Source organism: Sus scrofa, chromosome 13 (genome assembly GCF_000003025.6).
Source record: "Sus scrofa isolate TJ Tabasco breed Duroc chromosome 13, Sscrofa11.1, whole genome shotgun sequence".
NCBI classification, from domain to species: domain Eukaryota; kingdom Metazoa; phylum Chordata; class Mammalia; order Artiodactyla; family Suidae; genus Sus; species Sus scrofa.
The window spans coordinates 26,315,532-26,342,458 of NC_010455.5; the positions used below are offsets into that span (position 1 = coordinate 26,315,532).

The window sequence follows — 26,927 nt, forward strand, 5'->3', positions numbered from 1 at the left end:
TGGAAGTTCCCAGGCTAGGGGTGAATTGGAGCTGGAGCTGCTGGTCTACACCACAGCCACAGCAATGCCAGATCCAAGCCGAGTCTGTGACCTACACCATGGCTCACAGCAATGCCGGATCCTTAAACCACTGAACAAGGCCAGGGATCGAACATGAATCCTCATGGTTACTAGTCAGGTTTGTTACTGCTGAGCCATGACGGGAACTCCCTATGGTTATTTGTTGAATGCATCTCAGATGCCAGCCCTCTGTTGGGGAGTCCCAGCCCCTGTAATCCCCAGTCTAGCAAAGGAGGTGAGTGTTCTCAAAAGGTGACTTTGCTTCGGGAGGTGGATTTAAGGCGAACGAGCAAACTGCTGTGAGTGCTGGGGGTGGGTTGGGGGGGGGTTTCACCAGGCCAGTGGCCAGGAAGGCTGCTAGGAGGGGAGATTGAGGTTGCATTTTAAAGGATAAGATTTGCAAATCCTTTTCCAAGGAAGTCAGCAAAATTACTGTCCATGAGACGTGATCTCAAATGTTATTCTTTGTTTTATATTATGAAAGCTTGGTGTACCCTCTTGGGGTCACTTTTGATCTTGTTTATTTGTTCCCTGGTCTCAGCCTCACTGTGGGCAGCACACTCAGCTTGCGTGTGCTGTGAGCACCTAGGGCGGGGGCGGGTGGGGGGCACCTACACGTGACCCTGTCCTCTAGGGCTCTTGCCTGGGGCAGAGGCAGCTGTGGGGTTGATGTGGGAGGTGGAAAAGGGAAGGTGATGGGTGTCAGACAGGGAGACAGCAAGACAGGCAGGTCTGGTCAAGCTCCATGAGGTCCTGATCAGGGCTATGCTGGTAAAGGTTTAACAACCCACTCTTCAGCAATGGTGGGCAAGGGAAGGGAAGCTCCAGTTTGTAGCATTTGCCCTGGTGTCAGTACTCCCACCACAATCAAATTCAGGCTACTGACTTGTCACTGAATGTGGAACTGGTTGATTCTCTGATCATTTGTTGAATGCCTCCCAGACGTTGCATTTCTAGTTCTCACCAGCCCCAGCACATGGCTGACTTTGAATCTTCTCTGCTACTGGTTGCTAGGGCCAGAAATCCCACTCTCAGAGGCTCATCCTTCAAATTCAAGTTTGGTTCATGTTGAAAAGGGAAGCTGAGGGCAAAGGATCATCGGGTCTATTACTGAGTCCAAGCTCTTACTTCTTCTCCACATGACAGGATACCAGGTGTTGGGACAAAGAATAGTGACTTTATTTGGAAAGCCAGTGGACTAAGAAGATGGCAGGCTAGTGTCTCAAAGAATCACCTTACTCGAGTTAGAATTCAGGCTGCTTTTATATTAAAAGGGGAGTGGGTGTGGCTGCTCATTGCACTCCTCTTGGTATCAGCCAGACCCTGGTGGGGTGGCAGTAATCCTTGTTCTTACAGCTGTCCACTGTCAGACTGGTCACCACGTTCCTATAAAGCTTCAACAAGACCAATGTATTTTTTGTTCTTCACCTTTATATCTCTATATGAATGAAAAGTGTTATGCTTTTTTTTTTTTTTTTTTTTTGTCTTTTTGTCTTTTTGTCTTTTCTAGGGCCGCTCCCACAGCATATGGAGATTCCCAGGTTAGGGGTCTAATTGGAGATGTAGCTGCAGCTGCCAGCCTATGCTGGAGACACAGCAACGCAGGATCCAAGCTATGTCTGCGACCTACAACACAGCTCAGGCAACGCTGGATCCTTAACCCACCAAGCAAAGGCAGGGATTGAACCCGCAACCTTATGGTTCCTAGTCCTTAACCACTGCGCCACGACGACGACGACGGGAACTCTCCCAAAGTGTTATGCCTTTAAAGGTCACGCCTGGGAGGCAGAGCCTCGAGAAAGGGTTATTATGTAGATTTCCAGCTATAGGCATCATTCTTTTACTGTTGGAGGAGACACAGGTGCAGAGCCAGCATGACTGGGCCCAGGCAACAGAGCTAATATGGAGTTAGGTTCATTCTTCTTGGTTTCAGTTCTACCCTGTATTGGTAGGGCCATCCAGTCCCAGGCCCATCATTTGCTGATATAAAGCTGTGGGCAACTGGGCTTCACCTCCAAGCCTCAGTTTCCTCCTCTGGAAAATGGGGATCATAATAGTACTGCTTCCCAGAACTACAGTGAAGATTAAATGAGAAAATTATACATGAGTGTTCAGCTCATAGAAGGCTGCCTTTCTGTCAACTTACCGGGCTGCTTTCCTGCCTTCCTGTCTGGATGGATGCAGTATTTTTTCTCTTATTGTCTCGGCTTTGATTTCTCTGAGAGGCCTGGGGAGGGGAGCCCTGGATTCTCAGGAAAAGAAACTGCTCTCCAGCCAGGTTCTTGCTAAGTTAAAGCTGGAGCCAGCCCAGGCCAGCAGTCTCAGGATGTCATTGGAAGGATGCTGTTACTGCCCCGGAGACATGCTGTGGTTTGCTTCTATGCCCTTGGATTCATTGTAGGGAAAGCTCAGCTGACCTTGCCCTTGCTGTCCTTCCTCCCTAAAGCCTCCTTCTGTCTAGTTCCCTGGATTTTCCAAAGCTTCTATGGCTGCTTCATCTGGGATTGCCTTATTATCTGCTAATTCATACTAGGATGTGAGTAACTGACACCCCCATTCATTCCTCTCGCAGTGCTGCTGGATAAGCCAAATGATTTCAGGCAATAAGGAAAAATGAAAACCAAGAAAGGGAAAATGGAACCGGCTTAAGGGACAGTTAGGGGTGGGGTAACAGAGACCTGAAGGGGAATCAGGATTGTGGGGTTTGTGGCTCAGTGCCGTCACTGATGGCTCACTGTCTGCTTTGCATGTAGTTCCCTTTTGAGTGTCAGCTTTCCCACGCATAAGTTGAAGGAGGTGGACACGATGTACTCTGACTATCTCAGTCTTAGATTTGGAGGCACGAAGGGTCACAGGAAGTACATTACCTTATTGCCACTGTGACAGAGCACCACCAATTCAGTGCCTTAAACAAACAAATTTATTATCTTAAAATTCTAGAGGTCAGGAGTCTGAGTCAGAAGGCTGCATTCCTTCAGAGGCTCAGGGGAGGATTTGTTCCCGACTTATCTGGCCTGTAGAGGCTGCCTGCATCCTTTGGTAACTGCATCACTCAGGCCTCTGTTTCCATCCTCACATTTCCCTCTCTGATTTGGACACTCCTGCCTCCCTTAGAAAGGACCTTTGTGGGAGTTCCCGTCGTGGCGCAGTGGTTAATGAATCCGACTAGGAACCATGAGGTTGAGGGTTCGGTCCCTGCCCTTGCTCAGTGGGTTAACGATCCGGGGTTGCCTTGAGCTGTGGTGGAGATTGCAGACGCAGCTCGGATGCCGCGTTGCTGTGGCTCTGGCGTAGGCTCCGATTAGACCCCTAGCCTGGGAACTCTATATGCCGCAGAAGCGGCCCAAAGAAATAGCAAAAAGACCAAAAAAAGAAAGGACCTTTGTGGTTACAGTGGCCCCATCTGGATGATCCAAGGTGCTCTCCCCAGATCAAGATCTGTAATCACACCTGCAAAGTCCCCTTTGCTATAGAAGGTAACATATTCACAGATTTTAGGGATTAGAGTGTGGATGTCTTTGGGAGGCTATCATGTTGCTTATAAGGAGGCTGCGTTTCCCAAGGAGGCCCCATAAAGCCTTGGGGGCATTAATGGTGGAATCTACACAGGCCAGATCAGCCAATGGGGGCCAAACCTGGGCAACCAAGACCTCTTGAACCCAAATGACACCTTTCTCAGGTGGCCCCTGTTTGGTAACTCCTGGACAGGACAGAACAGAGCCGAGGATGAAATGGGTCCGGGACAAGGCACCATTCCTGAGTCTGAAGACCTGGGATTCAGATGCAGCTCAGCCAGTGGCTTCCTGTGGAGAAGTTACTTTGCTCCTGGGTTGGGTGGGGCTGACAGTTCCTTCCTGGTTTGCCTTACAGGCCTATCAGAGCTGACATGAAGGTGCCTGGCCAATGGTTATGTGCGTATATGGGTGCTGGTTGCTGTTGTCATCATTTCTGGTATTACTGATGAAAGTGATGGGACGGGCTGGTGGCCCCAGAGGCCAAGAGGATGTGGAAAGACTCCCAGGGTGAAAGATCAGGAGGCCAGAGGTCTGGAGAGGAAAAGGAACAGAGTGTTCCAGGTAAAGGGAGCCTTGGAAAGAAGACCTGGTCCATGCTGGGGCCTGCTGATCCCGACCCCTGGCTTTGATCAAAGCAATCATCAGCCTTGGTTGTTTGTTAAAGCAAAAGTCAGGGACTTTGAGAAGCCAGGTCAGGATCAATGTCAGTGCTGACAGTCTAGAAGAGCTGGTGTTTAATTAGTGGTAACTCTTGACTAATAAGCTCTAATCAGGCCGAGGTGCAGAAGGGCACTCCCTCCTCCCAACCCCAGCAGCTCACCGACTCCCAAACCAGCCAAGTGCTGGGGGTGACCTTACTGCTGCCCAGGAAAGACAGGGGCTCAGGGACAGGAGACCCCAAGATGTTCAGGGCCAGTTCTTGAGGCCACTCAGGGTCAGAGCCCGGTGCTAGATAAAGCTTCCCAGGCTGAGGTCTTGGGGTGGAGATAGGCTGTGTGTCTCTCCACCATCTGGCCTGGATGACATTTGACAGGAGTCCAAGGGTGGGGCAGAGTCTCCAGAAATAGGAAGATTCTAGCAGAACTGCATGTTTCCATCAGCTATAACGTCACAGTGTCACAGATACTAGAAGGTCCACTGAGGGTCTGAGTCTACATTTCTTTCAAAATTCTACCTAGAAGAAAAATAAACAAAACTTCTGCCAGGAAGGACTGGGGAAAATCATTGCAATACTTATGTAAAAAGCTAAAATCCTTACTATATGAAACCTCTTATGAGAATCTCACCTACCAAAAAAATCAACCATGCACAGAAGAAATCCATAATGGCATTGAACCTATTAAAAAGTGCAACCTCAGAGTTCCCATCATGGCGCAGTGGTTAACGAATCCGACAAGGAACCATGAGGTTGCGGGTTGATCCCTGCCCTTGCTCAGTGGGTTAAGGATCTGGCGTTGCCATGAGCTGTGGTGTGGGTTGCAGATGCCGCTTGGATCCCACGTTGCTATGGCTCTGGTGTAGGCCGATGGCTACAGCTCTGATTAGACCCCTGGCCTGGGAACCTCCATATGCTGAGGGAAGTGGCCCTAGAAAAGGCAAAAAGACAAAAAAAAAAAAAAAAAAAAAAAAAAAGTGCAACCTCATTTGAATCAAGGAAGAAAAAAGAAAATGCAGAGGTAAAGTGGCGTTGATTTATATTTCTTGGTTTGTGGCCCGTTATCCTCACCAGCCTGCAGGCCTACTCTGGTGGCTGTGCGGGATTGTCTGCTTGGTATGAATTCTTTATTATCTCCTTCCTCTCTCCTCCCCAAGCCCTCTCCCCTCTTCTTGCTGAACAATCTAAGGTGCTGAACCTGAAGTTTCACTCCTTTTAGAACATAGAACAGGACTGAGCATAAGTCTTGGTTCATATCAGGCTCTTTTCACTGGTTCATGGGAGGCTTTCTTTTAAAAATTACGTTTAATAATATAATTAAAACCTGGGAAGCCATTGCCCAGAGGGAACTTGACCATGGGCAATGACCTGTCCCCATCTCATGTCTGGCGTCTCCTGCCCAGGAAGCTGCCATCTCGAGTCCTGTGCCTGTTTTTCCCTTGTCTTTCACCTCCTTTTTGTTTTTGTCTTTTTATGGCCACACCCATGGCATATGGAAATTCCCAGGCTAGGGGTCGAATCAGAGCTGTAGCCGCTGGCCTACACCACAGCCGCAGCAACTCGGGATCTGAGCCGAGTCTTCTACCTACACCACAGCTCTCGGCAACGCGGATCCTTAACCATTGAGCAAGGCCAGGGGTCAAACCTGCATCCTCGTGGATCCTAGTCGGGTTCGTTAACTGCTGAGCCACGAAGGGAACTCCGTCTTTCATTTCTTTGAACTCCTTCACAGCAGGAAGTTCTGCGAAGTGAGTTTGTTGTTATATCTGTAAGGTTGTTGTTACATGCACATGCATTGCATTTGTCTTAATTTTATTAAAAGAGTATCACGTATATATTTGTATGGGTAGTGAACATATGCAGACAGCAGTGAGGAGGTAGAGACTCACAGGGCATGATGAGGGGGGTGAGGGAGGAATCTGAGGCATCTCCCATGTTCTGGTCTCGGGTGACTGAGTGACTGGTGGTGCCCTTCAGTGAGGTAGACATGGGAGAGGAGAAGTGGCTGGTTTGGAAGGTGATGAACTCAGCTCTGGGCAAAGAAATCATTTAAGCCAAAGTTTATTGAAATGCCTCCTATGTTCTGGACATTCTTTGTAGAGCTTAAAATGCTCTGCATTGGAATTCCCTGGTGGCCTAAGTGGTTAAGGATCTGGCTTTGTCACGGCTGTGGCTCGGGTTTGGTCCTGAGCGGGGAGCTTCTGTATCATGGGCACGGCCAAAAAGGAAAAAAAAAAAAAAAAAAAAGTCTGCATGAATTATCACATTTAAACCTCACAAGAACCCCATGAAGTAGGCACTGTTATTAATACCAATTTAAAAGTGGGAAATCTGGAGTTCCCGTCGTGGCGCAGTGGTTAACGAATCCGACTAGGAACCATGAGGTTGCGGGTTCGACCCCTGCCCTTGCTCAGTGGGTTAACGATCCAGCGTTGCCGTGAGCTGTGGTGTAGGTTGCAGACACGGCTCGGATCCCGCGTTGCTGTGGCCCTGGCGTAGGGCAGTGGCTACAGATCCGATTCAACCCCTAGCCTGGGAACCTCCATATGCCGCAGGAGCGGCCCAAGAAATAGCAAAAAGACAAAAAAAAAAAATAAATAAATACATAAAAAAATAAAAGTGGGAAATCTGAGTGAGACAAAGGTTTAAAAGCTTCTCTCATCATAGCTAACAACTCTGTGCTACAAACCTACATATACTGGATAAAATATCTTAAAAATACTAAGTATTTATAAATGAAAATATTGATATTAAACTATTTATAAATAAATATTTTTAAAATAACCCAAGCAAGAGAAATCCTCAAGTGAGAGAAAAAAGCTCAAAGCTAGAGTGGACACACGCTAGACATTTATAGAAAAAAACAAGCCCCACTGAAGAGATGCTCTTATTTAAAAAAAAAAAAAAAAAGGAAAGCCACACAAAGAATAATTGTAAGCCGTGCATGATGAGGAAGAGTATGCAGACACAATAGACAAGTGAATCGGTATCCCTAAATAATAAAAGCATCAAAGATATTATCTTTATAAATGACGAGGGAGAAAAATAAAGAAGAGAAACCATCACGAAAGAAGTGACTACTGTGAGAATACCTGAGGTTAAGTCACCTACCCACGGTGACACAGCTATTAAGTGACCACCTTGGGCTCTGCATGCCTGTGCTCTTGCTTGCTAGACCACAGGTGCTGGAGTAACTGTGAAGAGTGCACTAGATGCAGTGGCTGAAGTGGGTTTGGAGAGAGGGCGGGAGGCCTGGATTCGTCTCCTTTTGCTCATGCTGCTCTCTGGCTTGCAGAGCTCCAGGACTGGGTGTGTCCTCCAGACATGGCCACCTCCGACTCCCCTCTGCCACTCACCACCATGGTGACCAGTTCTGAGAACAGCAGCTCCTTCTATGACTATGAGTATTACCTGGACGAGGCGGCCTTCATGCTCTGCAGGAAGGATGAGGTGCTGTCCTTTGGCAGAGTCTTTCTGCCTATCTTCTACAGCCTGATCTTCGTGCTGGGCCTGGGCGGGAACCTCCTTCTTCTCGTGGTCTTGCTCTGGTACGTGCCTCGAAAGCGGATGACTGAGACCTATCTGCTGAACCTGGCCATCTCCAACCTCCTGTTTGTGGTGACGCTGCCCTTCTGGGGCATCTCTGTGGCCTGGCATTGGGTCTTTGGGAGTTTCTTGTGCAAGATGGTGAGCACCCTCTATACCATTAACTTCTACAGTGGCATCTTCTTCATTGGCTGCATGAGCCTGGACAAGTACCTGGAGATTGTGTGGGCTTGGCCCCACCACCAGCTGAGGACCCGGGCCAAGAGCCTGCTCCTTGTGACTGTCGTGTGGGTTGTGGCCCTGGCTGTCTCCATCCCTGACATGGTCTTTGTGAGGACACATGAAAACCACCCGAATGTGTGGGACTGCTATGCGGATTTCGGGGGGCATGGGACCATCTGGAAGCTCTTCCTCCGCTTCCAGCAGAACCTCCTGGGGTTTCTCCTCCCGCTCTTGGCCATGACCTTCTTCTATGCCCGCATCGGCTGTGTCTTGGTCAGGCTGAGGCCCCCGGGTCAGGGCCGGGCTCTAAGGATGGCTGTAGCCTTGGTGGTGGCCTTCTTTGTGCTGTGGTTCCCATATAACCTCACCTTGTTTCTGCACTCGCTGCTGGACCTGCAAGTCTTTGGGGACTGCAAGGTCAGCCAGCACCTGGACTACGGGCTGCAGGTGACAGAGAGCATCGCCTTCCTCCACTGCTGCATCACCCCTGTCCTCTACGCTTTCTCCAGTCGCCGCTTCCGCCGGCACCTTAAGGATCTCCTGGCCGCTGTGCTCAGGCGGCACCAGGCTCCTTACCTTGCCCAGGCCCCGCCGTCCAGCTCTTCTGAGAGCAGCAGGCTCACTGCCCAGGAAGATGTAACCAGAATGAATGATCTCGAAGGGAGGCAGGCTGAGGACGCCCCCAACAAGGAGAACGTGGGGAGTTCAGCCTGATCGGCCACACCACAGTCTCTGAGAGCAGATGGAACCCAGCTCAGTGGCACATCCACCAAAGCCCTCCCTTCAAAGGCTTCGGTGACCCAGTTGCTAAGCGCGGTGGTCCCTTCTCAGTCCTCTGACACCTGCAGCGTTTGCTCACTCCTGCCTTCTCCCTTCCCGCTCCTCACCGCCCTCTAGGGGACACTGAGGATGGCTGAGTGGCTGCAGTCGTTCACCAACTGCCCTCTGTGTTTCCAGTCCTCATGCTCTCCTGTCATCTCGTCTACAGCCTGCAGCCAGGGCGATCACGACCTCCTCAGCTGTCACTCGCATCTCCCTCACAGTAGTCCGAGGCCTGCCACCCTCCAGGCTGCCCCCTTCCCTGTGGCTCAGCTGAGGAAATATTATTGTGCTGTTGTGTAATATCACAGCCTTGATGATAGATCCAGGGGCTGGCGGTCAAGAGGGGCTGGAGGTGCTCCACCTATAGGAGAGTGTGGGTGGGTGGGAGGCAGAGTGAACACGTGTTCCTGGTGGTCCCAGAGCATGGGCTTCCCTCCGCCTCCCACACCCCCTCTCAGGAGCCCTCAGTGCTCCCTGGAACCTGCACCGTCTGGTCCAGAATCATTGTCCACTTTTTAGGCTGGAGCTTTTCACAGTTAGAATCCTATACAGTTTTATTCTTCTATTCCTTTACCTCTGCTTTTATGTCCTGGCTGCCAGGCACCCCTTGCAGTTTCCTGCCCATTCCCATCTCTGCTTCGGGCTTGCCAGCTTCCTCAAGGACAGGGATCATTTTCCAGTCAGGTATTCACCTCACCCTTGTTGTGTAACTGAATCTTCCTCCTTCTGGGAACCCGCTCCTTGGTTACTCTGCCTTGTGCTTGGTGGGTGTTGCGTAGAGCATGGGTCATCAGCCAGTTGTGGCCTCACGTTTCCCTGACATAGTGAGTCCTCTTGGGATGGGCACATGAGCCAGGCAGAGTGGAAACTGAAGCTGAGGGAGTATGAGGTCTGGAGCTGCTCCTTCCTCAGCTGGAACTTTAGAAGGTGAGCTGACAAAAGTGAGTGAGCAGACCCCGGGGCCTGTGCTCGAGCCCAGGAGCAAGGCATGGCCGAAGCCTGTCCCAAGCTTGGACTTGATGCCTACATGAACCAATAAATTCCCTCCTGGTTTGGGGTAGTGGTGTTTTGTTACCTGCAACCTAAGAACTCCTGCCAGATACACCCTGCCTGGGTGCTTCATGTCTCAAGGTCAGCATCCTTCCTGCCCACTAACACATCCCCTGAGAAACCTTGCCCCAGGGAGCCCCTGGCCCACAGCGGCATCTCCTTCCTGCGCTTCTAGAGTGCTCACTGCTTTCCCACACCTCTTAGTACTGCTGGGCACAACCTGCCATGTCTGTCATGGAAAAGGCAGCACAGAGCCTGGCAGACAGAAGTGCTCAGAAGGAAGCTTTTAGGTGGATGGAACGGAGGCCAGAAGGACACACAGCTGGGTGAATGGAAGTTCCAGTCTGCAGGTGCAAAATTTGCATTCCCTGTGCTTCAGCCATGCTTGGAATGTAGTAGGTGCTCACTAAGTTGGTGTGGGTTTTTTGTTTTGTTTTGTTTTTTTGTTTTTGGAATGAGTAGCTGGTTGGATAGAGAATTGAGCAGGTGGTCAGTATTCCTCCCACTCTTTTTTTGCCCTGGAATGGTATGGTCATTGCACATGTGTTATTAGCAGGACTGTCCCTGGACTTTGCCTGAGTTGACCTGGCTGGTCTTCCCCTCGGTGTGCCCCCCACCTCCAGTCTCTCTCAGCTCTGGTGCCTTTAGTTCTTTCTCCCCAAGGCCCCAGATTCCCCACTAGGAGGAAAGACTCTGAGCCCACGCAGTCCCCTGGGAAGCGGAGATCCTCTGAATCTAAAGGTAGCGATTTGTTTGAGGACGATTTGTTTGAGGATGAGGTTCAGTTTTAGAGCTCTTGAAATCTTGCCCCACAGGGGACCTCTGTCCTGCCCACGTGGCAGCCGGAGTTGTGCCAACACATCTGGGCACCCAGCGTCCCCAACTTTGTGCTCAGGACATACAGAGGGGATGGGCAAGGTATGCCAGGCAAGGGAGGACACAGTGTGTGTGTGGTGGGGTCGATGTGCATGTGTCTGTGTTGCTGTGTGGGTTGGACAAGTACCTACGGCTGACCTACGACTGTGTATGTGGGTCTGACATGAGGGCTCACTGAGTCCACGTGGGTCTGGTGTGTGCCCGCAGATTTCTGTGTGTTCCTGTGTGCCTCTCTCCAGCCGTGTGAGTGTGTGAGTGTGCTCTCTGCAAATACCAGGTGTGTGAGAAGTAGTGCCCTTAGTGCCCTGATGCCTGTGCCCACAGAAGAGGAGAAGGCCTGGCTGCAGTTGACCCCTTGGTCCCTCTGACTGTCCCAGATGCCCTACACCGCAGCTGACCACAGTGAGGACTCTGATTGCAGCACAGTTTGTGAGAAGGTTTTCTGGTTGCACCTTCTCACAAACTGGTCAAGGAGAGAGTTGGAGGCAGGCCAGGGCAGTGTCCTCTCCATCCCAACCTGACTTCCCAGCCTGGACCTTGGTCCCTCCTGCCGTTCTCTGCCTGCCCCAAGGCTTGGCTTCCCAACATACCTGTACTTTCTACCTGGGGTTTCCGGAAAGCCTCCAGGATTCTCCTGGCTCTAGGACTCTGAGGCAGGGGAGACCCTTCTACCCAGGTGACCAAGGGAGGAGGGCAGGCATGGCTCTGCTTGGGAACAGGGCTGCCCACCCCCACCTTGTGAAGTGTGCTGTGAGCGTCCACAGAGGTTATTGCTTATGGAAAAGTATCTCTTTATTTTCCCAGGTGCCTGCAGGTCCACCATTGGCATGCCATCTCTGATCTTCCTTTGCTATAAGCTCCCCCCAGAGAGGATACACATAGGGAGAAAAATTTGGTGCAGAAATGAAGGATTGGCCATAGAACTGGTGGGTGAGGACAGGCAATGACTAGATGCATCCTTGAGGCCCTCAGTCTTTCTGCTGCCCCAAGCCCTGTGCCAGGGTGGGAAGGGTGCCCTTGTGGAGGTTGTGTACAGCAGTTCCCATGCTGGGGGCGTAGAACTGTGGGTGTCATGGGTCCCTCCCCTAGCAGGTGGGCATGGGCCTCTACTGCGCATACTAATCCTAGCTGCTCACCACTGCCTGGGGCGCATGTTGGATGGCATGCTTATCTTCATCTCATGCTTGACCCACTGAGGTGTCCCTCGGTCCCTGGCAGACTCTCAAACAGACCACAGGATCCATGACATTCCTGGGACATCTGCACATGGTCAACTCTAGGTTGAGGTCTCTTGGTCCTGACTTAGTGGACTTGGGCTCTCAGCCCTGCCCCAGCCTGTCCACCAGCCAGGCTCCTGGTCCCTAGTCCTCTGAGTTAGGGGAATGAAGGGATGCAGCAGCTAGGTCCAGGCCAAGGCGGTATGGGAGAGCCCTGTGTCTTTACCCTTGTTCCCACACTTGCTCTGGCACAGGGCCTGGCTCTGCGAGAGAGATTGTTGGCAAGCATTCCAGTGATGTCTCCCAGCCCCCTATGCTCCCCCTTCCTCCCCTGTGCTCCCTCTATGACTCTTCTCCTTGTGGCCCTGGCCCTGGCTTCTCCTGGCCAATCAGAGCTCTATCAGGCTTCAGGCAGATGTCACCATTTGGGAGCATCTAGACCTGGAGAAAGGCAGGCCCCAGTCCAGAGTCACATAGTTGTGAGAACAGACTACTGCCCCCAGCCTGGCCCCTGCCCACTCTAACAGCCTTGTTATCCTAGAAAACTGGGGGCAAAACAGGCAACCTCAAGACAAAGGAAGAGGCCAGTCGGAGATGTAGGGTTGGGGTGGCAGAGAGAAGCCCTCCTGGGTGGTCCCTGCAGGAGGTTCACACTGCCTGGGCCTCCCTCTCCGACCCTATACCAACTCCCTCGGTCACTTCCCCTCCTGTTCCAGCGCCAGCCAGGCCTTGCTGTCAGCCAGCTACAGTCCTGGCAGCAGCACCCTTCACCCTCTCCCAGCCCTGGAAAGCATGCCTGGCACCAGGGACTTTCCCATTTCACAGGCTGGAAAGCTGAGTGAGGATGGGAGGGCAAGGAAATTATTTGAATGAAGTAAATTAGCCAAGACTGGAAGAAGTCAGGTTTCTGTAATTTACTCTGCATTTAGGGAATTGGGGTCGGAGATAGAGGAATAAGATACCACTCCCTGTGGGCCCCAGTCTAGAGCAGAGGGCAGGAAGTAGAAACCAGAACACAGAAAGCGATGACATAACAGATGTGCTGTGATGCCCACAGTGGTAGGGGAACTCCAGGGGATGGAGGCCATTTCTGGCCAGAGGATGGGATGGGCAAGGGTCAAGAAGGCTTCCGGGAGTAGCCGGCACAAGGGTTCATGGTGAAGGCAAGCACTGTACTTCACGGATGCTTCCATTGGAGAAAGTCGCCAAAGTTGAATTGCCCTGGATTGAAAATTCGGGGACCAGCTGTGGCAAAATTAAACGTCAGGTGTGTGGAGGTGATGGGGAGCCAAAAAATGAAAAGGGGGACACTCAGAGGTGCTTTTGGAAAAAAGTGTCTGGCAGCAGACCCCAGGTGGAGAGAAATGTTGAGTCCTGAGCTGTAAAAAAAGCAGTCAGGGTGGGGAAGAGGTGACAAAGTTCCAGGTCCCCACAGGGGGTCGGGCTGACTCAACTGGGGCCTGAGTGTATGTGGGGGACAGGGAGGAGCTGAGGGTCCCCCCTCCCTGTCTGCCCTGGAGGATGGGGTGGGTGGTGGTGCAGTGAGGGGCAGGGAAATCGGGGAAGGGGCTGGTTCTGGGCAGAGGTGGGGGCACAGATGCTGAGTTCTGCATGGGCCGAACTGAGTCAGTGGTGCTGTGAGACCCCTGTGGGGAGACTGGGAGTGTGGGTAGCTGAGAGCTCTGAGCTCAGCAATGGTTGTGGAAAGCAAGTGAAGATCAGCCCAAGATTGGGGTGCAAAGGGGAGGGGGGCATGGAGGAGGGACCTTGAATAAAGGCAGCCTTTCTCTAGAGCTGCTCTATCCCATACAGAAGCCACTAGCCCCATGTGGCTGTTGAACACTCAGGATAGGGCTAGTCTGAATTAAGATATGCTCAGTATCAAGGGTAAAAAGTACATACCAGCTTTGGAGGGGAAAAAGAATTGTAAAAGTATTTCATTCATGTTTGTACATTGACTCATGTTGAAATGCTAATATTTTAGATAACTCAAACTACAGCATAAAAATGAATTTCACCTGTTTCTTTTGACTTTTTAAAAAAAATGTGTCAAGTAGGAAATTAAAAATTACACATATGGCTTGCCTGGTACTGCTCTCTGATGACACTGTTCTGGACTGACTTTTGCAGGATGAGGAATAAGTATTGAGGAAAAGAAACAAAGTGCTGCGGGGGTGGAGACCAACCTTTGCAAGATGCCGCCTGACTCACTTACCCAGTGTCTTTGCTGCAGGACTTGTCAAGGCATGTCTTGCCTCCCAAACTGAGTTGCCCACAGATAATTTCCCCTTCCCTGGTCTTGCTGTGAGAAATGAGTTCTGTGGAATCCGCTGTGAGAGACAGTGTTTTAGAAAGAAGGGAGGGGAGTTCCTGTTGTGGCACAGCGGAAACGAATCTGACTAGGAAACTTGAGGCTGTGGGTTCAATCCCTGGCCTCACTCAGTGGGTTAAGGATCCTGCGTTGCCAGCAGCTTTAGCTCTGATTTGACCCCTAGCCTGGGAACCTCCGCATGCCCTGGGTGCAGCCCTAAAAAGCCAAAAAAATAAAAAAAATAAAAATAAAATTAAAAAAAAAAAGAGAGGATAAGCCTGGGAGGTGATTGGAAGGAGGCCAAAGAGCAGGGAGGGCACGCAGGACAGAGGAAGGGGCGGTCAGTGGGGCCTGAGGTTTCAGAGGGGCAGCAGAGGTGGAGACCCCAAGGGAGCACTGGGCCAGCCTGCGGCCGCCTGGACAGAACTCACTCTGTGGGCCGCAGGCGGTAGCGGAAGCACACCTCGTAGCTGGGCTGCATGGTGCCAAAGCCCCAGCGCTGGGGGTCCACGGGTGGCACAGGCATGTCCGGGTCCACCAGCTCCAGGTCAAAGTGTGTGACCATGAGCAGCACAAAGAGCTTCATCTCGGTGAGGGCAAAGAACCTCCCAGGGCAGATGGAGATGCCCGAGCCCCATGGCATAGTGTAGTGGTGGATCTTCTTGCCTGCCTTGTAGAAGTTTACTTTCCGGCTGCCGCTGGGCGTGAGGAAGCGATCGTACTTGAAGGTGGTGGGCTCGGGGTGGATGTCAGGGTCCATGTGCACCGAGAGATAAGGGAAGAGGGCCAGGATGTCTCCATGACGGAGCCGGTATTCCTGCCCACTGGCCATCTTTAGCATCTGATCACTGTTCACCACCCTGAGGAGGGTGGGCGCGGCCCCCAGCCGCAGTGTCTCCTCCATCACGCTGTCCAGCACTGGCATGTGACTCAGTGCACTGACCTCTACATCGAAGGACTGCTTGTCCTCCAGCCTGGCTTCCCCCAGGACCCGGGTGGCCTCCTCCCTCACGGCCCGCATGGCCTCTGGGTGCTTCAGGAGGAACAAGAGGGCCCAGAAAGTGGTAGGCCCTGTGTTACCCTGGGAGGCCCAGAGCATCATGAAGTTGAACTTGTCCTGCATGGCTGGGGCTACTCCCTGCTCCCTCAGAACCTGAAGCATATCGGTGATCCAGCTGCTTATGCCGTGCCTCTCCAAGCTGTGTTCCACAGAGAGCATCTTGTGGAAGAGACACTGGAGCCGGCCCACTTCCAGCCACTCTCGTGGGCCCAGCAGGGAGTAGACAAACCTGGGGAACATGCGGTCGAACTTGCGGAACTGCATGAATAACTCCTCCGCCTGCAGCAGGTCCTGCTCCTTGTCCTCTGTGCGGCCAAACAAGCTCAGGTAGCCGGCCTTGAACAGGATGTCATAGCAGAAGTGAAAGAGGCCGTCCTCACGCCAGCAACTGGCATCCGGACTAGGGCCCTTGGGGCCCAGCATAACCAAGGACAGGTTGTCCAGCATGGCTTTGTTGAGCTCCTCCAAGCCGTCACCCATGAGGTGCTTGGTGCTGGCTGAGTGTATCATCCGGTGGTCTCCCTGCATGGAGCGGTAGCCAAATACCTTCAGCACCAGTTTTTCTGCATACTCCACAAAGTCTAGTTTTCTCTTCGCATCCTTGAGGATGGGGCCAAAGGAAAGAGGGTCCATGACAAAGGTGAAGTACTGGCCGCCTAGCTGCACGGTGAATATGTCCCCGTGTCTGGCCCACATGTGCTTCAGGAATTCCAACATATTCTTCCGGAAAGTCATGGCATGACCCAGCCAGGGCACGGAACCCTTATCCAGAGGGGGCTCCTCAGGTCTTCGTTGCCGGAGCAGCCCCTGCAGGCACAGGTATCCCACAATGGCCACCAGCAGGACTCCCAGCACTGGACCCCAGAGCACCATAGCTGTCCTCTTCCAGGGTGAGCTCTGCACACACTGTTCTCTGGGTGCCAGAGAGCTTTTGGGAGGCCTTGGAGACAGAAAGGTCTGTCCACCTGGACCTTGCCCTGTGACTGCAAGTTACAGTAAATAACCCTAGCGAGACAGTACCTGGGAGCAGAATGTGCCCTTGAATTTTTTTAGGACCTGATCATGTGGGAGGAGGAGGTGGGACCAGGAAGGTGCCCAGAAAGAAGCCTCTAGCTATGGTCACAGCCTCCTCACCAGCTTCAGGCTTTGTTCTGACCTCTTCAGACCCATCTCCAGCATCTTCTCTACCAAGCTTTCCTTGATATCACCTTTATCCTCATGAGTTATTGACTATCAACTCCTTTACTGACTCAGGAATTCCCATATTCATTAGCTTGCTCATTCAGCAAAAATGCACTAAGCACTTATTGAAGTTTCACCACCCCCTCATTTTTAAAAGACCCCCAGAACCTTCCAGGCAAGGGACTCTTCAAGCACAGGCTCAGATTTCAGTCTCAGAGCCTCTTACCCATTGGCTTGCACAATTCTCTATCAAGAATACAGACTGGGAACCTAGGAATTATGAAATGTCAGAGATGATAGGGATTTCAAACCAAGGGCTTTATTTCACAATGAGGATCTAGGTTCACAGTATAGTAAGGGCTTTTTCTTTTCTTTTCTTTTTTCTTTTCTCTTCTCTTTTCTTTCCTTTTCCTTTCCTTTCCTTTTCCTTCTGCTGTCTGTCTGTCTGTCTGTCTGTCTTTTTAGGGCTGTACTCACGGCACATGGAGGGTCCCAGGCTAGGGATCAAGTCAGATCTGTAGCTGCCGGCCCACGCCACAGCCATAGCAATGCTGGATCTGAGCCTCGTCTGCAACCTATACCACAGCTAATGGCAACGCTGGATCCTTAACCCACTGAGCAAGGCCGGGGATTGAACCCTTATCCTCATGGATACTAGTCAGGTTTGTTAACCACTGAGCCATGGCAGGAACTCCAAATGGGGACTGTTTCTGACAGCTGTCCCAGCTTGGTGAGGTGAGTTGACTGATTGCTGGGGGCCCTCTGTGAGGTGTCAGGCCAGGTCCCTGCCAGCAGGCCCAAGAAGGAGAAAGCTGTGCCCTTGACTCTAAGGCTTTAGTCAAGCAGCCTGGCCCATTGTTGCAATAGGTAAGGTTCAGACTCAATGCAACTAGTTCTGATAGCCCACAAGTTACTCTTTAACTTCTTAAATAGCCCACAAACAGGGACTTTGTCTTCTCAGGCAACCGTAAGATTTCTGCATGCCACCTTGAGTGAGCCCCCTTTGCCTTGCACAGTTCCTCCCAGCAGGAAACCAAAACATCCACACTCTGTCTCCACAACATTCCCTCTGATTGCTCAGAGCAACCACAGCAAGTACTCAGCTCTCCCCAGCCCTAGTGAAACCTCAGAACATGTTTTGGGGCCTGGTAGAGCATAGATTCTTCTGTCTCAGAGCAGAAAGAATTCAGGGAGAGGCAGTGACAGGAAAGAGTTTATTAGTGTAGGACCCTTGTGAGAGATACAAGTGGGCAGGCAAGCAAGTGCCTGAGAATTTAGTGCGATGCAGTTTTATAATCAAAGGAAAAGTGGGGGGTGGGGAGAAGACCACCTTCTTCCTCGTTCTTTTTATTTTTTTAACCTTTCATTTTTTTCTACTGTACAGCATGGTGTCCCAGTTACACATACATGTATACATTCTTTTTTCTCACATTATCATGCTCCATTATAAGTGACTGGACATAGCTCCCAGTGCTACCCAGCAGGATCTCATTTCTAATCCATTCTGAAGGCAAGAGTCTGTATCTATTAACCCCAAACTCCCAGTTCTTCCTTATTCTTGAGCAGATACCGAATTTCTGTCATCAGCTCCTCCTCTGCGAGGATGCTTTTAGGCAGGAGCCACTGGCGGCCGCCAGGGCTGAGGCGCCCTCTGTCTGTCGATCCGTGGTGCTTCACCCTGAGGGCTGTGTGTCTGTGAATTCATTTTCGGAGCCAACAGTAAGGGGGTGGGCAGGGGGAAGCCTTTCGGAGGGGCTCTCTCCTTCCCTCCCACTGCTGCTGCTTCCCACGCGTGGGCTGAACAGAAGCCGCCACTTCCGAGCACACTCCTGAGAAATTCGTTTCATAAGCCTGGCTGGAGTGTCGTTTCTGTTATCTTTCAACATTTTTTTTGTGCTCCTTTATTGCTTGCCTCACATTCCACGATGGGCAGGAGTGTGCACATTCCACGATGGGCAGGAGCGTGGGTTGAGTTCTTTAGACAGGACTCAAGTGGGTTTCTGGTTCCGTCAGAGGTCTTTTCATTCCATACATGGCCTAGCATTTTAAGCAACTGCACACCAACCCAAGGGCTCTGTTTACCTGCTGTGGTTCCTCTGGGCATTCTCTAGTCCGGATGCACTGGCTATCCCTTGAATATTGTTTGCCTTCTGTTCCAATTCTGGATGATATCGATTCCAGTGCTAGCCACTTCCTGCCCACTGCCTTACCCCAGAAATCAGTAGCAATACCTGTGAAATGAAGATGCAGGGGAGAAATTATTTCACTCTGCCTTTAGATCAGAGAGTAGTCTTGGAGTTCCTGGCTGTGGCTCAGTGGTAACAAACCTGACTGGGATCCATGAGGATGAGGGTTCCATCCCTTGCCTCACTCAGTGGGTTAAGGATCTGGAGTTACTGGTGAGCTGCGGTGTAGGTGGCAGATGGGGCTCGGATCTGGGGTTGCTGTGGCTGTGGTGTAGGCTGGCAGCTGCAGCTCTTTAGGTTGTGGCCCTGAAAAGAAAAAAAGTAGTCTAATTTAATTTAGAGCTGGGCTTATTTATGGCTCCTTTCCTTCCTAGCTTTCAAAGTTTCTTTTTTCCAGGAAGAGAAGGAAACTTTTCCATAGCACTTGGAAGTTCCAGCCAGAGTTATTAGATAAGGAAAAGAATTAAAATGCATCTAGATTGTAAAGGAAGGGATAAAACTATCTCTACTCACAGATGACATGATCCTGTATATAGAAAATCCCAAAGAATCCATCTGAGGACTGCTAGAATTAATAAAGGAAGCAATGTTGCAGAGTAGAAGATCAACGTAAAAATCAGTTGTGTTTTTGTACACCAGCAGTGAGCAATACAAAAAGGAAATTCTTGCAATTTTGTTTGAATAGCATCTAAAATTATTAAAAACTTAGGAATAAATCTAACCAAGTTGGTGATAGACTTGTATGCTGAAAATACAAAACATTGCCAAAAGGAATTAGACTTACATAAGTGCAAGGACATTCCATGTTCATGGATAGGAAGATGTACCAATGTTAAGATGTCAATACCACCCACAGTGATCTATAGATTCAACACAGCTCCTATCAAAATTCCAACAGCTTTTTTCAAAGAAATGGACATGCTGATCCTTAGATTCATATGGAATTTCAAGGGACCCTGAATAGCCAAAATAATCTTGAAAAAGAATGAAGTTGGAATACTCACTCCTCCTGACTTTGAACTTTATTACAAAGCTATAGTAAATAAAACATCATGGCACTGGCAAAAGGACAGACCTATAGACGGAAGGAATATAATAGAGAATGCAGAAGTAAACCCTCACATGTATGGTCAACTGATTTTCAGTAAGGATGCTAAGACCATTCAGGGGGAAAGGACCCCATTTCGACAAACTAGGAAAACTGGATAGCACATGCAAAAGAATGAAATTACCTTACACGACATACAAAAATTAACTAAAAATGTATCAAAGACCTAAACTTAGGGGTTAGAGCTATAGAACCCCTAGAAGAAAACATTGAGGGGAATCTTTATGATATTGCTGGCAACAATTTCATCAAAATTAGCTGTACAAATCCCTAACAGGATAAACCCAAAGAAATTCAAGTCCAGAGATATCATAATCAAACTTCAAAAATGTGGAAGTTCCCGTTGTGGCACAGCAGAAATGAATCCGACTAGTATTCATGAGGATTCAGGTTCTATTCCTGGCCTTGCTCAGTGGGTTGAGGATCTGGTGTTGCCATGAACTGTGCTGTAGTTCGCAGACATGGCTAGGATCCCGAGTTTCTGTGGCTGTGGTGTAGGCCAGCAGCTGTAACTCTGATTTGACCCCTAGCCTGGGACGTTCCATAGGCCATGGGTGTGGCCCTAAAAAAAAGAAAAAAAAAAGGTGAAGATAAGGAAAATGTTTTGAAAGCAGCTAGAGAGAAACAAAACAACATACTACCTATAGAGAAAGACTTTGAATGACAGTGGATTGTTTTTAGCAGAAACCATATGAAAGTGGCACAAAATTCTGCAAATGATGAAAGAAAAGAACTCTCAAGCCCGAATTCTCTCTCAGTGAAAATATTCTTCAGAAATGAAGGTGAAATCAAGATGTTCTCAGATGAAGGAAAATTAAGAGAAAATTAAGGAAAATTAAGAGAATTGTCACTAGCACACCTACCTTAAAATGATGGCTAAAGGAAGTTCCATGAACAGAAAGGAAACAATAAAAGAAGGAATCTTGGAACATCATGATGGAAGGAAGAATGCAGCAGCCTGACAAATGTGACTGGACTGCCAGCCACACAGTTGAGTGGCAAAGGGAATTCTGGGCCACTTAACTAGGGGTACTGGCAAGTAGAGTATATAGACTTCCTGCTTTCCTGTTGAGGGTACTCCTGGGCATGGAATGCAATAGACACATTTTTAGGGTATGGCACTGCCGTCCTCATCCACACAGCAGATGTAGGTAAGTACTCAAGGACTCTAAGGTGGCCTGTGTTACATACTTGGACTCACCAAATACACTCAAGCAGACAGCAGTGCCACTTTTATAGCTAAAAATACCAACAATGGACAGTTACCTGGGACACTGGACCTTTCATGTCCTGTATCACCTGGGACATTGGACCTTTCATGCCCGAAGAAGCAAGTGCTGTTGAAAGAGAAGATAAACTCCTAAAGAAAAACTGAAAAAGAATTGGACAACCAAACAGCTCTCAGTGGTGTACAATTTAAGGCAGTCTGGGCTCTAAATTTGACAGTTACCTAAAAGAGTACCTCCCATTTAAATAAAAATCTAAACATGAGGTTCAGGAGTGGGAGAATGCCCCAAGTGGCTGCAGGAAACCCAAAGCACGTAATTTATCCTTCTGCCTCTATTTTTTTCCCTCTCATGCCTTTCTGGAAAATTGAACTACTAGAATTTGCAAGTAGGAAAGAAGAGCCAGGGGCTAGAAGGCTGAAATGCAGTTTGTGTTGTTATCATTTTGGCCATTCAGCTGTGCTTGCTGGATTTGGGTAATTATAGATGATGCTTATAATGATCATGAATTTTGAGGCAATAACTGCTAAGGTGGTCTTGGCATGGCTCACATGTCAGAGGGTGGGAGATCTAGGGCTAGGGTGTTGTACGTTATGTAAGAAAGGAACTTCTGAGTTCCTGCTGTGGTGCAGTGGGATCGGCGGCATTTCTGCGATGCCAGGATGCAGATTCCATCCTAGCCTGGCACGGTGGCTTAAAGAATCCAGTGTTTGCTGCAGCTGCACTGTAGGTTTTGGATCTGATCTCCAGCCCTGATTCCTGGCCTCGGAACTTCATATGCCAGTGGGGCAGCCAAAAAAGAAAAGAAAAAAGAAAGGAACTCCTGAGCTAACTAGGGACGAGTGAGGATATAGTGTGGGAAGACACAGGAGGAGTGGGGAGAAGGTGAAGTGGTTACTGCAGAGGCTGGTCATAGTGATCCTGTGGCTATGGAAGGAGAAGAACAACCCTGCTTAGGAACAGAACGCCTTATAGACTCTGGGAAATCAGGGGGCAGAGGGACGGATCATTAACCTATCACAGCTTCTGTGAGATATCTGGCCAATTTAACCCATGCTTTTGCCACCACCCTCAGTTTGGCTACTGGCCAGCAGATGATCCTATTTTAAAGTCTCTCAGCCTCTTCCCAACAGCCACTGACTTCAGAAAGGAACAGCCTCACCAAGCGACAACAGGACAAGACTAACTTTCTCAACATTAACATTATTCCCTTTAGCCTCATCCTATTATTCTGGGCCCTTTTGTACATTTTCCACAGATCACTGATTGTTCTAGATCTCCTGGCATGAATGATGATGTGCAATTTTATTGCTGTTTTTCTTGCTGGCTTGTTTATGTGGGGTATGGGCCATTGCCCATGCCTCTGGCCTCACCTATCTTAAAAACATGTTTAGCTGGCTTGGCTCTGGCTGTGGAGCCTGACTGGCCTGTCCTCCAATGAGCCTGGCTACACTGCTGTGAATCATAATCTTGGTCACTCTTATCCAGTGTCGCCTAAGCCAAATAGATGGAATTGATTTGGCCCAAGCCTCTGTCTGTACAGTTAATGAGAGTATCTGATAACCTACATGGGGATCTATGCCACCTGAGAATCCTTTACGTGTGAGAAGGTGGGAGGTAAAGTTGTAGGGAATAGCTCTACCATGGTGCCCTGCCAATTCCACACACATTTATATAGGCCATGCAGGGAAAGGCTTGAACTACATACAGCTCATCTGAGTCTTGGCAGATCACCTTGTGATCCTTCCAGAACATGAGAGAATGAGCAGAGCTTTACAAGCTATTGAGGCCATCTCCCACTTCTGTTCCTATCCTTGTGAGAGGCTGTCATGAGAGTTTCTTAGTGCCTCCCAGGTTCTGTTGCAATATGAGGCTTTCTGCCCCCACTCTCCTCAGGTTGTAACTGCAGACTATAACACTGTTTAACTGCAGTCTAAAATTGGCTCCTTAGGAGTTCCCATCGTGGCGCAGTGGTTAACAAATCCGACTAGGAACCATGAGGTTGTGGATTCAGTCTCTGGCCTTGCTCAGTGGGTTAAGGATCTGGCGTTGCCATGAGCTGAGGTGTAGGTTGCAGATGCGGCTCGGATCCTGTGTTGCTGTGGCTCTGGCCTAGGCCAGTGGCTACAGCTCTGATTAGACCCCTAGCCTGGGAACCTTCATATGCTATGGAAACTGCCCTAGAAAAGGCAAAAAGACAAAATAAATAAATAAATAATAAAATAAAATAAAATAAAATGGCTCCTCAGAGTTCTCTTGAAGCCTAGTAGTGAAGGATCCAGCATTGTCACTGCTGTGGCTGGGGCTCGATCTCTGGCCTGGGAACTTTCACATGCTCTGGGCATGGTTGAAGAATAAAGTAAAATAAAACAAAATAAAACTGGCTTCTTAGCAAGGTGAATCCCACAACTCATGTTGTAGTCATTCAGCCCCCTTTGTTACCATGTCATTGCTTTTGGTGTGTGGGACAAGTTCCTGGGAAACTGAGATGTTTGGCTACTCTTTCTTTTACCGTTTATGTAAGTAGTACATTGTGTGAATCTTTTTCTTTCTTTCTTTCTTTTTTTTTTTTTTCAGGACTACACCTGCGGCATATGGAAGTTACCAGGCTAGGGGCTGTATTGGAGCTGCAGCTGCCAGCCTATGACACAGTCATGGCAACATCAGATCCAAGCTGCCTCTGCAACCTACACTGCATTTGCGACCGGAGCCAAAGCTTGTGTCAAAGCCGGATCCTTAACCCACTGATCAAGACCAGAGATCAGGAGTTCCCGTCGTGGCGCAGTGGTTAACGAATCCGACTAGGAACCATGAGGTTGCCGGTTCGGTCCCTGCCTTGCTCAGTGGGTTAACGATCTGGCGTTGCCGTGAGCTGTGGTGTAGGTTGCAGACGCGGCTTGGATGCTGCGTTGCTGTGGCCCTGACGTAGGCCAGTGGCTGCAGCTCGATTCGACCCCTAGCCTGGAACCTCCATATGCCGCAGGAGCGGCCCAAGAAATAGCAAAAAGACAAAAAAAAAAAAAAAAAAGACCAGAGATCAAACATCCACTCAAACTATGTTGAGTCTTTAACCTTTGGAGCTCCAACAGGTTAAGAGTTGGAGTCTCAAAATGGCTCCTTTACTGGCCAAATCAGTTACAATTTGGCCTTGACCTCACCTGCTGCTGCTCTGTGTTTGACAGAACAATGGAGAGAGTAAAAAGATATTGTTAAATGTGATTGACTATTCCTCTCCTCTTTAGTTTTCTATGCATTTTGGACCAAGACACTGGTTATAGCCATAAGGCACCTTTATTTTTTCCTGGTGGACCCTATCTTAGGTGTCTGAGAGCTCCTTGTTCTGGGCTAAAACAGTTGTTTTGTCACCAGTTCAGTTTTCTCCATCTGGTCCCAAAGAAAATCTTGGGAGGAGTTCCCGTTGTGGCGCAGCGGAAACAAATCCGACTAGGAACAATGAGGTTCGAGTTCGATCCCTGGCCTTGCTCAGTGGGTTAAGGATCTGGTATTGCTGTGAGCTGTGGTGTAGATCACAGACATGGCTTGGAGCTGGCATTGCTGTGGCTCTGGAATAGGCCGGTGGCTACAACTCTGATTGGACCCCTAGCCTGGGACCCCTCATGTGCCATGGGTGTGGCCCTAAAAAGACCAAAAAAAGAAAGAAAGAAAATAATGGGAGAATTTGTTGCATGCCTAACCTTCCCGGTGATCTTCCCCAAGTTAAGAGTCTGCTTCCTTCTCAGCTGTCACAAACTACCAACTAGTGATCATTTATGAGCTACTCCAGTATGCTCTTAGAAACAAACCAACAAACCTGGGAGTTCATCTGAGGTCTCCTTTGCTCTGTGATTTTTTCACAGGTACAGTATCTGTCAGCCCTCAGTACCTGGGGAAACCATAAGGCATCTGAGCCTGTAGACCTGAATTCCTATGAAGAAACATCTTCCTACAATGGCCAGATCATATGGAAAGATAAGAACTCTGACCCACCATCTGCAGCAGCCATTTCAGTGTTGTCTGCAGTGACCAGCCCAAGGGGTCAAACGATTAATGCTCTCCAACCAATTACATAAGATGCTTTGCTTCTAGTAAGCCCCCATACCAACAGTCTTTAACCATAGCATTCCTGAAACCTTTGCTTTTTTTTTTCTACTGTAAAGTTTTCCCACTTCTCTGCCTAACTTAGAGTCTCAGCCAAATGTAAGTGATGGTGGCTGACTCCTTTGCTATATAGCAAGCTCTGAATAAATAGCCATTTCTTGTTCTCATTTGGGAGGTCTCCTTTTATATTCACAACTTTTTTTTTTTTTTTTTTTTTTTTTTGTCTTTTTAGGGCTGCTCTCCTGGCATTTGGAGGTTACCAGTCTAGGGGTCGAATCGGAGTTATAGCCACGGGTCTACACCACGGCCACAGCAACATCAGATCTGAGCCGTGGCTGTGATGTACACCATAGCTCACTGCAAGGCGGGATCCTTAACCCAGGGAGCAAGGCCAAAGATAGAACCTGGGTCCTCATGGATTCTAGTCGGGTTCCTTAACCCCTGAGCCATGTCAGGAACCCCTCACAACTTTCTTTAAAAGCTTTACTTCCGGAGTTCCCGTCGTGGAGCAGTGGTTAACGAATCCGACCAGGAACCTTGAAGTTGCGGGTTCGCTCCCTGCCCTTGCTCAGTGGGTTAACGATCCGGCGTTGCCGTGAGCTGTGGTGTAGGTTGCAGACGCGGCTCGGATCCCGCGTTGCTGTGGCTCTGGCGTAGGCCAGTGGCTGCGGCGCCGATTCGACCCCTAGCCTGGGAACCTCCATATGCCGCGGGAGCGGCCCAAAGAAATAGCAAAAAGACAAAAAAACAAAAACAAAAACAAACAAACAAACAAACTTTACTTCCTGACATTCTATGTGATGTTAGTAAGTCATTTTTCAGTTTGGGCCTTACTTTCTTCAACTGAACAACTTTCAACACTTAAGCATCATTTTATTCAACAAACATTCAATAGCACTTAAAAGAAATTGGGCCCTAAGAGGTGCTAGACGCTGGGCAGATGTTAGAGGCACAAAGATGAACAGATCAATGATGTAATCTCTCCAGGAATATAGAACCTCGTAGAGGGAGGCAGGCATAGTTAAGTGAAGTATTGCTATCTTATATCAGCATCCATTCTACAAAGGTGCAAAGAGGTGGAGAAGGGTGGCTCGTGGGAAGAAAAGGGCCAGGAAGGACTTCCAGCAGAAGTCTCCCCCAAAGCCACTCCCTGTCCACCGGCCATCTTTTAACGCGGCCGCGCCGGCAGCAGTCGATATCTCTGGCAGAGCTGGACCACTCTCCTCGCCCTCCTTTGCTAGGCGAGAAGGGAGGACCATAGAGATGCAGAAGCCCTCCACCGCCCTAGAGTAGCCAGAATTGTAAGAGGGCTACAGCCTCCACCTCTTCCGCGCAGAGATCTGGCCTACGCTGGGCGCGCGGAGCTGGGCATGGGGCTGGCGGCTCCGGCGGAGGAGTGGACCCTGGGTCTTGCTTTTGCGGCTCCCTGGCGTGGGGCCGCTAAGTCAGGCCCGTTCGGGCCCGGAGTGTCCCTCCTCGACCCCAGGCAGCTCAGGGTCGGGCCCGGCGCGCGCTCGCTTCCCCGGAGGGTGGCCGTGGCCCTGGCGTGCGGGACCTGTTTCGGCCCTGCGCTCCAGCTGCTGCCGGGACAATCCACGCCAGCTCAGGCGCGCCTGGTGAGTGCAGGGCCGGCGCCTCGAAGCTGGCTCGTCTCTGCCCTGAGCTCTAGGGGCTGAGAGGGGACAGTGCGGCGACCAGGTAATCTGGGTACTGCTCAGAGTTGAGGGCCTGGAAGAACTGGCCAGGGACGGAGTGGATTCGACATCCCCCAGATTTGCGGCGGCAGGGGAAGC

The 26,927-nt window shown here is 49.9% G+C and overlaps 3 protein-coding genes across 16 annotated transcripts in view; 2 read left to right on the top strand and 1 right to left on the bottom strand.

Moving 5' to 3' along the window:
• The window catches only part of ACKR2 (atypical chemokine receptor 2), a 37,924-nt gene extending 23,949 nt beyond the window's left edge, over positions 1 to 13,975 (top strand). For 7 of the 10 annotated variants that reach the window (XM_021068500.1, XM_021068498.1, XM_021068497.1 and 4 more), the window contains one exon: positions 7,526 to 13,975. In XM_021068500.1, the coding sequence (XP_020924159.1) occupies positions 7,555 to 8,712 (1,158 nt within the window). In that variant the 5' untranslated portion in view covers positions 7,526 to 7,554 and the 3' untranslated portion in view covers positions 8,713 to 13,975. 10 annotated transcript variants of the gene reach the window in all.
• The window catches only part of ZNF662 (zinc finger protein 662), a 42,572-nt gene that overhangs the window by 5,549 nt on the left and 10,096 nt on the right, over positions 1 to 26,927 (top strand). For 2 of the 5 annotated variants that reach the window (XM_005669424.3, XM_013981526.2), the window contains exon 1: positions 25,851 to 26,750. The exons of 1 other annotated variant lie outside the window; for it this stretch is intronic. In XM_005669424.3, coding sequence (XP_005669481.1) covers positions 26,505 to 26,750 — 246 coding nt within the window. In that variant the 5' untranslated portion in view covers positions 25,851 to 26,504. Of the gene's footprint in view, positions 1 to 25,849; positions 26,751 to 26,816; positions 26,833 to 26,927 lie in introns of those variants that run through there. 2 more of the 5 variants (XM_005669423.3, XM_021071712.1) reach the window with 2 other exon arrangements.
• CYP8B1 (cytochrome P-450 8B1) lies at positions 14,702 to 16,207 on the bottom strand. The gene is given in 1 exon segment (NM_214426.1): positions 14,702 to 16,207. A coding segment is annotated over 1 exon segment (1,506 nt).